Source organism: Podarcis gaigeae (assembly GCF_964106915.1).
Source record: "Podarcis gaigeae genome assembly, chromosome: 4".
NCBI lineage: Eukaryota > Metazoa > Chordata > Lepidosauria > Squamata > Lacertidae > Podarcis > Podarcis gaigeae.
In genome coordinates this window covers 29,467,750-29,480,233 of record NC_139677.1, presented here as the reverse complement: position 1 = coordinate 29,480,233, position 12,484 = coordinate 29,467,750, and the positions used below count along the sequence as shown (strand labels likewise).

General features: G+C 40.4%; 1 protein-coding gene and 1 long non-coding RNA gene across 3 annotated transcripts in view; both read left to right on the top strand.

Moving 5' to 3' along the window:
- Nucleotides 1-12,484, top strand: part of GAS6 (growth arrest specific 6) — a 47,728-nt gene that overhangs the window by 34,631 nt on the left and 613 nt on the right. For both annotated transcript variants that reach the window (XM_083735530.1, XM_083735531.1), the window contains 5 exons: nucleotides 292-481; nucleotides 2,920-3,084; nucleotides 3,838-4,006; nucleotides 5,916-6,088; nucleotides 8,211-8,439. In XM_083735530.1, coding sequence (XP_083591656.1) covers nucleotides 292-481; nucleotides 2,920-3,084; nucleotides 3,838-4,006; nucleotides 5,916-6,088; nucleotides 8,211-8,439 — 926 coding nt within the window. The remainder of the gene's footprint in view (nucleotides 1-291; nucleotides 482-2,919; nucleotides 3,085-3,837; nucleotides 4,007-5,915; nucleotides 6,089-8,210; nucleotides 8,440-12,484) is intronic.
- On the top strand, nucleotides 8,446-12,458 carry LOC310843152. Its single transcript, XR_014563538.1, has 2 exons — nucleotides 8,446-11,433; nucleotides 11,577-12,458. It is a non-coding gene; the product is annotated as an uncharacterized lncRNA (long non-coding RNA).

Below are 12,484 nucleotides of genomic sequence, written 5' to 3'. Positions count from 1 at the left end.
CAGATTTCCCTATCCCTGTCTTTAAGGTACTACAGGATTCTGCAGTCATGTTTGTCACCTAAGTGGACAAACCCCTACCATTTCTTGGCATGCCTTTGGATGATGTCTGCACCCTTGTATGTGTGTGCACTTATGAATGGCAGCTGTCATTGACAATGTGATTATATATCCTTTATAGTCAGTACCTGCATCTCTGAAATGAATCACTTAGATGGAAAGCACACTATGTTTCCTGCTTCCTGAAACACTGCATAAATAACTGATTTTTATTTCTTGTATCCTTGTGGCCAGACTTGTGGCTGAATTCGACTTTAGAACCTTTGATCCTGAAGGCATCCTTTTCTTTGCTGGAGGCCATCGAGACAGTACGTGGATCGTCTTGGCTTTGCGCAATGGACGGCTAGAGTTGCAGCTGAAGTACAATGGAATAGGCCGTGTGACCAGCAGTGGACCAATGATCAACCATGGAATGTGGCAGACAGTGGGTATAGTACAGGCTGCTGTTCTCATGCCTTATAACTCTTTAAATCCCACACCTCCCAACTGTTTATTTAGAGCTCTCTGTATTTCTCAAATGATGAATTCTGACACCTAATATTTTAATGCAGAGTATTGTTTTATTTTTCTATAACATGGTGTCAATTGCTAACCCCTAAAGGACACTTTAAGAAATACTAAAAGCATTGCTTTTTTAAAAAATTGGAAGGATTCTTGAATATTATTGTGTGCAAGAGAGAGAGACTCCTTATTTGTTAAGGAACTAATGGATAAAACACATCCTTTGCAATGCTTTCCTCATAATTCCAGTTACGCCCATTCATGTCTGGTTCAGTTCCTGAACTACCATCAAAACCAACAGTTTCCTCCATTCAGTGGAGCAAACTGAATATAGTTTGTTTGTGTGTATGCATTATAGGAGGAATTCATCGCCATGCTGTTAGAAATGTTCTATCAGTGCCAAGATTTCTGCTTGCCCAGCAGAACCATCTCTCTTCTCCCCTCTGCATGCGGTTCTAGGGGTTCTCCCAACGCTGCCCAGAACCAAAGGACCAGGAGGAAAAGGGGAGGAAGCCTTACTGCACTAGTGGATGTGCTTGCACGGGCTTCAACTAGCAGGACCAGTTAATTAAATCTGGCCCAAAATAGGGGGGAGGGATAATACCTTAACAGTATAGAGTGCTCTCATGTATGTAAAATGATGGATTAGTTAAATGTTTTTTGTTTATAAATAGTTTAGACTTACTGTAATGCAGCTAACATGCACAGGCTTGTCAGCTGCAGCAGTAAAACCAGAATTTCTGGGTTACATAATGAACATCTTGACCAAAAAAACCTCATTGTAAAGTAATGCCAGCCTACAAAACCAAAAAAGAAAACATTGCATTTATCAAAATTAATTCCAGATTTTTACTGCATTGATTGGTAAAGCGATGAATTTGTATGATATCATTGTGGTTGTGTGTGTAGAATCCAGTGCTTTTAGTACTGGATGGAAGAAATGTGGACTGGCAAATGCAATTATTTTGTAATTTGATGTAATTGCAAGAGCTTTTCTGATAGACTAGGAAGTAGTTTTAATCCCTGTTAATCTTCTTTACTCTGCCAAAAATTGTTCCTTTAGTTGCACTGTTGTACTTGATGACTTGAAATTCATGTTCTTCCTCATAGTTTGTAATTTGTAAATATCTACCTATACGCTGTTAGTAGAAAAAGGAACAGTTCTTTGCAGTCGGTTGTATTCATCCACCTAGAATTCGTTGACTTGGATTGCTCCCAAAGCTTCCCCTAAAACTACTGTATTTGTGAGTTTGAGGTCTTTCTCCAAACGCCTTTCCCTTTTAAAACATTTTGGAGTTATGCAGTCCTTCAGGTGTCCCCTCCCCTTCTTCCCATTGTGTGTGTGTCTTTAAAAATGTTACCATCTCCACTTGCCATGTTTCATATGATCCTCATTCCTGTGTAACATAATCTGGTGTTTGCTGCTTGGGCTCCTTTGGGAGATAGGGCAGGAAATCAATAAGCAAGCAAGCTTCTACATGGGCTGCTTCCTGGTACATGCAGGCTGAACATTTCCACTTTGCTTCTTTGTTAGCCAAACAGGGAAACCACCTTGCTGCAGCTGCCTTGGTGCTTACGCTTGAACCAGCACATGTGATTTGTTTCTCCCAAACAAACCATTCTCAGGAAGTCAAGAACAAATCTTGGATTCAGATCATGGTTTGTCTGGAAAGAAACAAGCCTGAACCATTGGTTCAGACTTAACACTAAGCCTGCCATTCCATGGTTTGTTTTCCTATTTGAGGGCAGCAGCAAAGCAGGGATCTTGTGCTGTGGCAGAGAAATCAAAAGAATGCACTGGAGCAATCAGATGGCCATCAAACAGGATTTCCTCCTAAAAGAGAAGCCATATTCCTCACACATGCCACAGCTCCTACATGGTGCAAGACTACATGGTGCATACCTTCCTATAAGATATGACACAGAACTCTGCCTCCATAACCCATTGTACTCTCTCAGGTGCAGAGGATGGGGCTGGTTCCCAGGGTAAAGGGATGAAGGACTTACCTTGCAATAGTGTTGGAAACTACAAACTATATGGTCTTCTTCCTTTGCATTATAGTCAAGATGCAAATATAAAACTGCCATAGCATTCTGTAATACTGCCTTCACTTTTGCACATAAATTGGGCTTGCTTATTGTACATGAAAAGCCAAAGGAGGCTTGATCATAGCTGTGTGAACTCTGTCCTAAATTTCTGGAGAGACAAGAATGCTTTGTTACTACCTGATGATGTGATGTTAGCTCCCTCACCTTTTTTCCCCTTTTCTTTTGTGGATGCCTTTTGCATCATGCAGGTACTAAACTTCTGAACTAAACCAAACTTCTGAACCTGTTTGTATCTCCCCCCCCCCCCTTCAGATATCTGTGGAAGAGCTGGAGAGAAGTTTGGTTATAAAAGTCAATAAGGATGCAGTTATGAAGATAGCTGTCTCAGGAGATTTGTTTACTCTGGACAGAGGACTTTATCAGCTCAACCTAACAGTGGGAGGTGTTCCTTTTAAGACTAAAGATCTTGTCCAGCCTGTAAGTACTACTGTTAAGTATATATAGGGAGTAATCCACTGGTATGAGGTGGTCAGCTGGCAGCCCATAGGTCAAATCCAGACTCTGAATCAAATTCATTTGGTTTCTGGCATTCTTATTGAATTTGTATTTAAGCTGTGATGAGATGCCCAATTTCTCTCATAAGATAAAATGTTCCAATTCCCTTTTTGATTTTGTATGTTGTGTTGTGGGTATTCCTGGGCTCAGGTGTTCTGGACAGTGGAGTCCTCCTTTATGGATTAGCCTTTCCCCAACTTGGTGCCCTCCAGATGTCAGTGTTCAGTAAGGGATGAATTCCCATTAACGTCTACAAACATCTATTAGCCCCTCTCCTCATTGTCTTTCCCTCCTAAACTAAAAAGCCTCTTGTGTTTTAGCCTTTTATCATAGGGAAGCTGCCATAATCTTTTTCCATTACTGTGATACCCTGTTTGAGATAGGTTGACATGGATTGTACACAGTGTTCCTAGTGCGGCTGTACCACAGATTTATATAATGATTCGTTTTAACATAAGGCCATCTCAGTATCTTTGAAAGACATAACCTGACTTTTTGGATTTGCTGTTACTTTATGAATTGATTGCTTTTCTGTGCCCTACCTTGGCAATATTTATATTTAAGAGAGGTATTCAAGTCTTTAAAAAATAATTTATAAAATGTTTTTAACCCATATCCCTCATTACAAATTCAGCAAAAAAACTGAAAGTAAAGCCATGCACTTAATCTTGTTAGATTAACCCAAGAATGGACGGGTGCATGAGGGGCTGGAATTGGCTGAATGGCGAGGATATGACCATCCAAGAGACAGTGAGAGTGAATGATAAGATGCAGTGCTTTGCGGTTGCAGGAAGAGGCTCCTTCTACCCTGGCAATGGTTTTGCTGTGTTTAATTTCAGCTATGGTAAGTGTCTGGTAGTATTATGCTGCAGAAAATACGCATTTAAATTTTGCAGAGAAAGAGAATCAGTTGAGGAGTGCTGTCTTAAAATTGCCATATCCTCTTCATAAAAAAAGCTCAACCTGAAATAGAGGTTCAAGTAGTAAAAGAGAAAAAATGTTAGGTATATTAAACCCCGCACAATATAGAAAACTCTGCTTTACTTTTTGTTGCTTGCACTTCACAGTGTGTTTTTATATTTCACTTCGGACTTTTGTTGGTCAGGTCAAAGCCTTCCATGATTTGTTATCTGGTGAAACATTCCCTATGGGTTAAAATGCAATGGTGAGGGTCATTTCTGGCCCTCTGGCAGTGTTGATTACACTGAGAGTCGATGTGGTCACCTTCTCAGTGACATGTGCTGAGTTGAGACTAATAATTCTGCACAGACTGAACACAGTAGAGGCCTTTAGGAAGGTGATTTACTTACACATCTGTTTCAGCCAAGATTGAACTTGGCATTTGCTCCCTGAACATATACTATACTGTGTTATTTCAATGTTACTCACAAGAAGAAAGTTTAATGTGGAAGTGCATACCCAAAAAGACTATCTAAAATTAATGGGTCAAGCGAAACCTTGGCATTTAAAATCAGATGTTAATATATGCATGCATAAATAAATACTTGTATGCATGGATAGATAGAAAGAAAGATATAAAAGGCTTTAAAAAGCAGTTTAAAATATATAATTGTTGTATGGGATCATTTCTTTCTGTGTAGTAGTTGCATCTTTAAATAGGTTGTTTTAAATTCTTCTCTCTAAATTTAGCAATGCAAAGTACAAAAAAAAGTTAATTCAATATATTGTATACATATGCCATCAACCCCCTAGGCTCTTTTGAAAGCAAGGATGGGATAGGAATTCAAATAAAAATAAATAAAAAGCTATTACTGTAATACATTTTTCAGCCAGGTTTTTTAAAAAAAATAATAGGGCACCAGATGCCCTATTAAGGAAATTAACAAGCTAATATTTTATAGAGCATAGATGATAAGTTGACAGATTATTATTATTATTATTATTATTATTATTAATTATCCAGAGAAGTCCCTTCCTTTGGGGTTATAAAACATACTGGTAAATATTTGTGATATTGACCTGTCTCCAAGCCAGATGCCTGATCTATCTCTCCTTTGTTGTACATGCAGACAGGTATCAGTCAGACTGCTTCCCACAATCCCAGGTGTGCTGGGTGATTTGACTCATCCTGTCCCCATGATGCTTTATAGCAGGAATTATCAGCAGTGAGCACCACAATTTTTCCATGGTGAATTGTGCCACAACAACAAGGCAGATTAAAATGTGCCGCAAATAATAGCCCTGCAAAAGGCGTTCTGCTCCCAGTTTAATAACTGACATTTTAAAAAAACAAAACAAATTGTGCTAGTTTGGTATCCATTCACAAAGCATAACACTGAAATAAGTGAGAACAGAACCTGGGGCTACAATTAGGTCATGTGGACCACGTTCTATTTATACATTTATATTGCTGTGAGTTTTGTGAAAGTCATCTTGTTTTCCTCTTGGGTTCGTTGATATCAGATCACTCAATTACTTCCCAAAGCTCACGGCTGATGCAGAAGCTGGATGACTCACATTGAAGGATCCCCAAGTACTGCGGGTTGATAGCCTCTGGCAATCAGAAGTCTCCCTGTTGATTAAAAAGCTTAACCTTGGCTTCAAGCAATCTACAGGGCCATAGCACTTTCTGTAAGATGGATGAAACAGAGCAGTTAAAATAGTTTCGTATTTATACTGGTGATTTAATAATATGTAGCTATCTGTCCCGCCCCCCCTCAGACGAGGAAATCTTATCTGTGCTTGACTATTTGAAACTTTTATGTACCTAAGTTCTGTTTTTCTTTCTGTAGCCCAACCACTTGACACCAATGAAACAGTGAAGCAATGGGAAGTAAAAGTAAATATTCTGATTCGACCAGCCACAGATACTGGGGTGCTCTTTGCCCTCATCAGCAGTGAAGCAACAGTCCCTTTATCGGTGGCTCTGATTGACTATCATTCCACCAAGAAACTTAAACAACAGGTAAATATGTATTTTAGTTTTTTGTTTTCATTTGGTGTATCACTGAGGTTTTTAGGACCAGGATGAGAAGGCAGCATGCCAGACTAAAGATGCAATTCCAATAGTTATGTTTTCTACACACACACACACACACACACCACCATGTTTCTTTATCCTCCATCCAGGCATCCAAGAGGCATTATCAGGGTTCAAGGACCCATTCCAGCCAAAAACCCACAAAAAAGGGAGGGTATGAGGGAGGGCTAGAGAAACATGTGGCACAGAGGGAGTGGGTGTGTTCTGGGGAGAGTCCAGAGGGCTATATAGAAAGGATTGGAGGGCCACATTTATCCCCCAGGCCTGAGGTTCCCCACCTCAGACTTGATGTTCCCCACTTAATACTCCCAACAAATCAGGCATGAAAGTTTATTTTGCTAGATGTTACCTGATGCTGTTAGAGTTGAGAATAACACAAATAAGGAGGAAGGGAGTCACATCGCTGTGGTCAGGGACTGCTGCAAAACAGCAAGTTTTCATAGGCCACAGAGTCCACACTGCCAGATGCATTACAATAGAATTTTATGGCTAGACACATAGAAAGCTGCCTTCATACTAGGCCAAACCTTTCTTCTATGTAGCTCAGTATTGTCTTCTGCAGTGACTAGCAGTGCCTTCTCCGGGATTCCAGGCAGGGGGCATTCCCAGCCCTACTGGAGATGCCATTGTGGATTGAACCTGGAACATAGGCATGCAAAGCAGATGCTCTATCACTGAGCGTTTTTGTTGTTGTTTAGTCGTTTCCGACTCTTTGTGACCCCATGGACCAGAGCATGCCAGGCACTCCTGTCTTTCACTGTCTCCCGCAGTTTGGTCAAACTCATGCTGGTAGCTTTGAGAACACTGTCCAACCATCTCGTCTTCTGTCATCCCCTTCTCCTTGTGCCCTCAATCTTTCCCAACATCAGGGTCTTTTCCAGGGAGATCACTGAGCTTAAGGCCCCATAATTTAATTCACTGAGTTGCAACCTATGCCTTTTTGTTCCATTTTCTCTTTTGATAAATTGTGAATGGTTTTATTGAACTCAAGAGAGATACTGAAATTGTACCAGCAGATTTCCAACTATGCCCACAAAATAATATATACATAAATTTAATTAATGGCCAGAGATGTATATCCATTAATAATGAAGTTTCACAAAGCAGAATACTAAAGTAGTGGGAACAGAACTTAGGGCTATGCTAATTAACTGAATAGAGTGATTAAGGCTGTGCTAGGCGCTGGATTTCACGGAATTCAGTGGAATCTACTTCTAGTAATCATGCCTCGAATCATACAGTCAGTGATTCGATATCCTCTTGCCTGAATTCAATGGGGCTTTTTTTCTGAGTAGAGATGTACAGGATTATATTGTAAGGCTATAACCTTCATTGAATGTAGTGGGGCTTACCTCTGAGTAAACAGGCACTGGATTGTGCGTTGATGGGAGGGCGTTCTTTGATGCTAGTATTAAATGTTTAATAACAAGAAATAAATTCTTAGCCAGTAGTGTTTCACAGACCTAGACAGTGATGGTGGAAGAGGTAAAAAAATGAAAGATAACATCCACCTCCTCAGCTTGCTTTTCTTTGCTCACTTCACCCACCATAATTATGCAGGTCCCTTCTTGCCCATTTCTTATCGCCATAATAGCTAAAGTGGCATGTCCCATGTTCAGATGTAGTGCTGGTTAACCACATTCTGTAGAACAAGCTGTGTTTGTTGGCTACTAGCTTAATGTCTTGCTTATGAGTTTTCCAGAAATATCTAGATAGCCACTGCAGTGCTAGAGACGAGATGGTTCTAGGACCTCCCCAGCAAAGCAGTTCATGTGGTTAATGTACTGAGGAGAAACATTTGAATTCAAACAGAGTTAGTCGTTGGCTAGTTTCAAAGCAAACCTTCCCATACCTTTTCTGCTGAGTGGGGATAACAGTGTATTTGGGAGTGGTTGTCCACTACAATTTTGAACAATCCTTGCATTTGGTAATAGTATCTTAAGTTCCTCAAATATTTCTAAGTTAAGGTAAGTTGGTGCTATCTTTTCCTATAAATATCTATAACTTCCATTTTCTATCTCATTCCTTATTCTTTCTTGCTATTCAGTTCATTGTCTTGGCAGTGAAGAACACAGTGGTGTGCAGACTGGCAGTAAGCATTTGTGATGAACAGGAACACTTGATTGACATCTCCATTGACAGAGGTCAAATATTGATGACTGTGGATGGCACTGCAGGACAGAGTGAACTAAGCCATTCACAGCTAGAAGAAAATTTGTCCCTCTTGGATAATTACCTGCAATCATCTGTGAAGACCTATGTGGGAGGATTGCCAGGTGAGTATCAAATGTTGCAGTCCAGAATGTAGACTGCCAAACAGTCACTAGAAGTGACCATGTTCTCCTTCTGCTTGGACAGCATTCACATGTCACAGTAAACTGTGGTTAATAGTTTACAATGAATCCACAGATGACACTCACTTTGCTTCTTATCTAGTACATACAGGAACAACATACTATGATCCCTGTCTTGGTGATGCGTCCAAACTAGGGACTGTGGTTTGTTTTGGTTTGAAGTTGGCTGCTTGTTAAACCAACCATAGTACGTTGGTTTGTGTTAAGCGGTTCATTGTGCCAGATAACACAACAAACCACAGGTTAACGCAAACTGAAATAAAAAACTTCTGAAGTTGTCTTCCTGGCTGCAGATGAGAAAAGAGGGGTTTCTGTGAGCCTGAGGTTTGCTGCAACTTGTTCCTGTCACAATAAAGCATGACTTGTTGTGACATCTATAGCCTGCCATTTGAAATTTTGCCTGTTTGGAGAATGAAGCACAACTGAACCTGAGGGGTGTTTTTATCAGGAAAGGATGGGAAAGGAAAATAGTATGTTCTCAAGCAGAAATCACAAATGTGATCATTATTCTAAATTGCATTCCATTGTAGTAAGTGAGGGTTGCTTAGATAAGGGGCCACATAGAACTATTGAAAGAGAAGGCAACATACATTTTATGTTCATGAAAGGCCAGAGAAATGTTCCTAGAAAGATTATACTTAAAGATTGGTATTATACAGATCTCCATGTAAAGGCCAGCAGATCCTCCCTGTGATTCTAATGAGACAGGAGTGAAAGCTAACAATCCAGTCTGCCTGCTTCCAGGCACTTTGAATGCAAAGGTATAGTCCCTTTCATGTTGATGAATTAAATCTGGGCTATTTACACAAAATAGTGTTGGAATAAGATACTTCCTCAGTGTGGAAACATTATCAGGCATCACCCTTTGTTCTGTTTTCGGAGCGATAAAATCTGGGTGTCTGCTTTTAGAGACACAAGGGTTAAAATGTTTTGGTTTGCAGAGAAATTCTAGTGTACTGGGGGAGTGGAATGGAAATACCACCAGATGTCTGCATCTGCAGGAATGTTTCCTGCCCCACCCCACCAAAAATATTTTATGCTTCAGTTATTTTTCTCCCAAGTAGCCGGTGTCTTTTTGAGGAGTGCAGAGTTCTTCCTGACTTTTTTTTTTCTGGACATCAACCAAGCCCTAAGCAATAACTTCAGCAAGAGAAGGCATGGATTGTAAAGGACGCATGCATTTTCAGGCACAGTTCCAAGTGCTGGTCTTTAAAGTCCCACATAGCTTAGGATCAGCAAAGGTTAAAGGATTGATATTCCTGCTCTGATGTTGAGATCTTCTTCAGAAGCCCTTCTACAGGCCTTTGGAAGTGAGGGGAGCAGTGAAATGAAAGAGGATGTGTTAGTGTTGGTGCCCTGGCTTGTCTTCCCCAGGAAGGCTTGCTTGGCAACTGAAGACCCTTCTCCTTTTTCTCTTTGTGCCCGGGCCTTTTAGCTGTTTATTTTGATAGGTTTTTGAATCATTCTAGGCTCTGGTTTCAAACAGCTTTAATGCTGTTTGTTTTGGTTTTATTTAGCTGGTTTTATTATTCAATATTGAAGAGCAAGAAACGTATAAATTAATAAATGTCTATGGAAAGTCTCTCATCTCTCAGTGCATGCAAATCTGTAAAGCTCTACGCATGCAAAATGGATGGATCTTGCCCAATAGGTTACTATTTCAGTTTTAACTATTGTCCATTGGTGGTGCTTTAGGGAATATGACAGCAGCATAATTTGAATAGTAGAATATATTTAATAAATACTACTTATCTGTTCAGTTTTTCTACATGGTAGCTCAGCTTAGTACAATGTGCCCACAGGGATCCTTCATCTCATCAGCTCTTTTATATTTTGTGTCTTTTTCTGCAGTGGCCCCTTTGTTAGTTTCAAAGTCTTTTCCTAAAGTAGTTTTTTCTTCTTCTTCTTCTTCTTCTTCAAAAAAAAGGGTAGTTAAGAGGCAAAATGCAATCCCACTGATAATTTTTTACCTAATTATACCTTAAAATCCCCCCCAATTTACTTTTATTAGAATGCTAATGGTATTGCTGCAAAAGGTGTCATGTGGTTTTCTTAAATCAATGCTTTTTAGTTTCCTCCACAGAAGCATTTTGTTTAAGCCAATTTTTGTTACATATGTGTCAATGCATAGTTTGTTTGTTTGTTTTTTACATGACCTCCAGAGCACATAATACTTACCTTTTTTTGCAAATTTTACGTTTGCCAACTTTTGATCAAAGTCTTGTAGTTGTGTCTTTAACAGAACCCTGCTCTGCAGGAATCTGCAGGCTGTGTTTCTCTTTGCCACAAAAGGTTCACTGTTAATTCCTGCAGATCCAGCTTGTGTTACAGGCAAGGCTACACAGGAACGGCTACAGAGGTTGTTAGGTCAAAAACTGAAACCATGGTGTGTGCGTGCAAATGTGAATGAGAGAATGATTCTCTGCAGATTAAATTGCAGGTGGATTATAAATTAGACATAGCAGTAATGTTGATATAAGCTGATTTCTTCATGTATTGGCTTATACTAAAATCCTCTCTCTCTCTTCCTGCTTCAGTGTTTACATGGATACTGGTAGGCATCTAATAAAAGATTTTTACCAATTCCAACACAGCTGTGATCAAAGGTGTATGACAGATATATTATCTTAAACATCTCTAGAGCAGCTTGCCTTCCCGCCTTTTACTAAAAAAATTATTATTTGGCTGATTCCCAATAATAGTAAAGAAAATATTTCCATAGCCTATATGCATGTTCTGTGCCTGACAGGGTGGTCATCCCTCTATCAAACAGCACTAGGCACATAGAAGTCATTTGCTAAATCTTTATCTGGGTTCCTGTACTCCTCTGCCTGCATCCTCACCACACGATTCTACATGTGCACTTAAAGGTAAAGGGACCCCTGACTGTTAGGTCCAGTCGTGAACGACTCTGGGGTTGCAGCGCTCGTCTCGCTTTACTGGCCGAGGGAGCCGGCATACAGCTTCCGGGTCATGTGGCCAGCATGACTAAGACACTTCTGGCGAACCAGAGCAGTGCACGGAAACGTGCTTTCAAACTGCTAGGTTGGCAGGAGCAGGGACCGAGCAACGAGAGTTCACCCCGTCACGGGGATTCAAACCACCGACCTTCTGATCGGCAAGCCCTAGGCTCTGTGGTTTAGACCACAGCGCCACCCGCATCCCTGCATGTGCACTTAGCCACCATTTATTGGAATGAGTGCCCACTTCTTCCACCATGGAGCCCAAGGTGGTGTATATGTAGTTCCCCTGCAGTTTCCCATCCTGGCACTGACCAGCCACAAACCTGCTTAGCTTTAGGAAGGTGGAGACCTCATGCTCCTTTGGACCATACCCCAAGCCCTGGGAAGACATCTATACCTTCAGATAACATCAGCCAGCTTGTGCTGAGCTGTAGATAATTCAAAACTGAATGGCAAGCGGGATGAGAACATCTTCCACAGAATGAGATTATCAGATAATAATTACACTGCATCAGAAGTCGCCTCTGTCCTAAATTATGTAATGGTTAACCCAGACCTTTTGTCTAGGAGTTAAGTTACAAGGGGGAGCTTTTTCCAGACAGAACCCTAAGCTGTTATCAGTGCAGATAGTCCCGAGGGGAGAAGACCTGCAGGCTAAACTTGCCTTGGTGCCAAAACTTATCTTACAATTGAACAGAAGACCTTGGAAAGGAAGACAAGAACAAAATTCGAGAAAGAGAAGAAGCAGTGAAACACTACATCCCGGAACAATTTCTAATTCTTTGTATGCAGAAACAAGTTCCTTCTGCGAAAGCTTCCCTGAATTTTGCAGTTTAGCTGTTCCCGTAGCCTGTGTTAGTCATAGCCCCGCGTACAGCTTAGAATGTTAAATGGAAAAAAAAATGTTTTGTTTTAGAATTAACAAGAATAAGAATAAGGTGGTAACCTTTATTGAATATGTTTTCCTTCTCTTTTTTTTTTTAAAAACAAAACAAAACAAAACA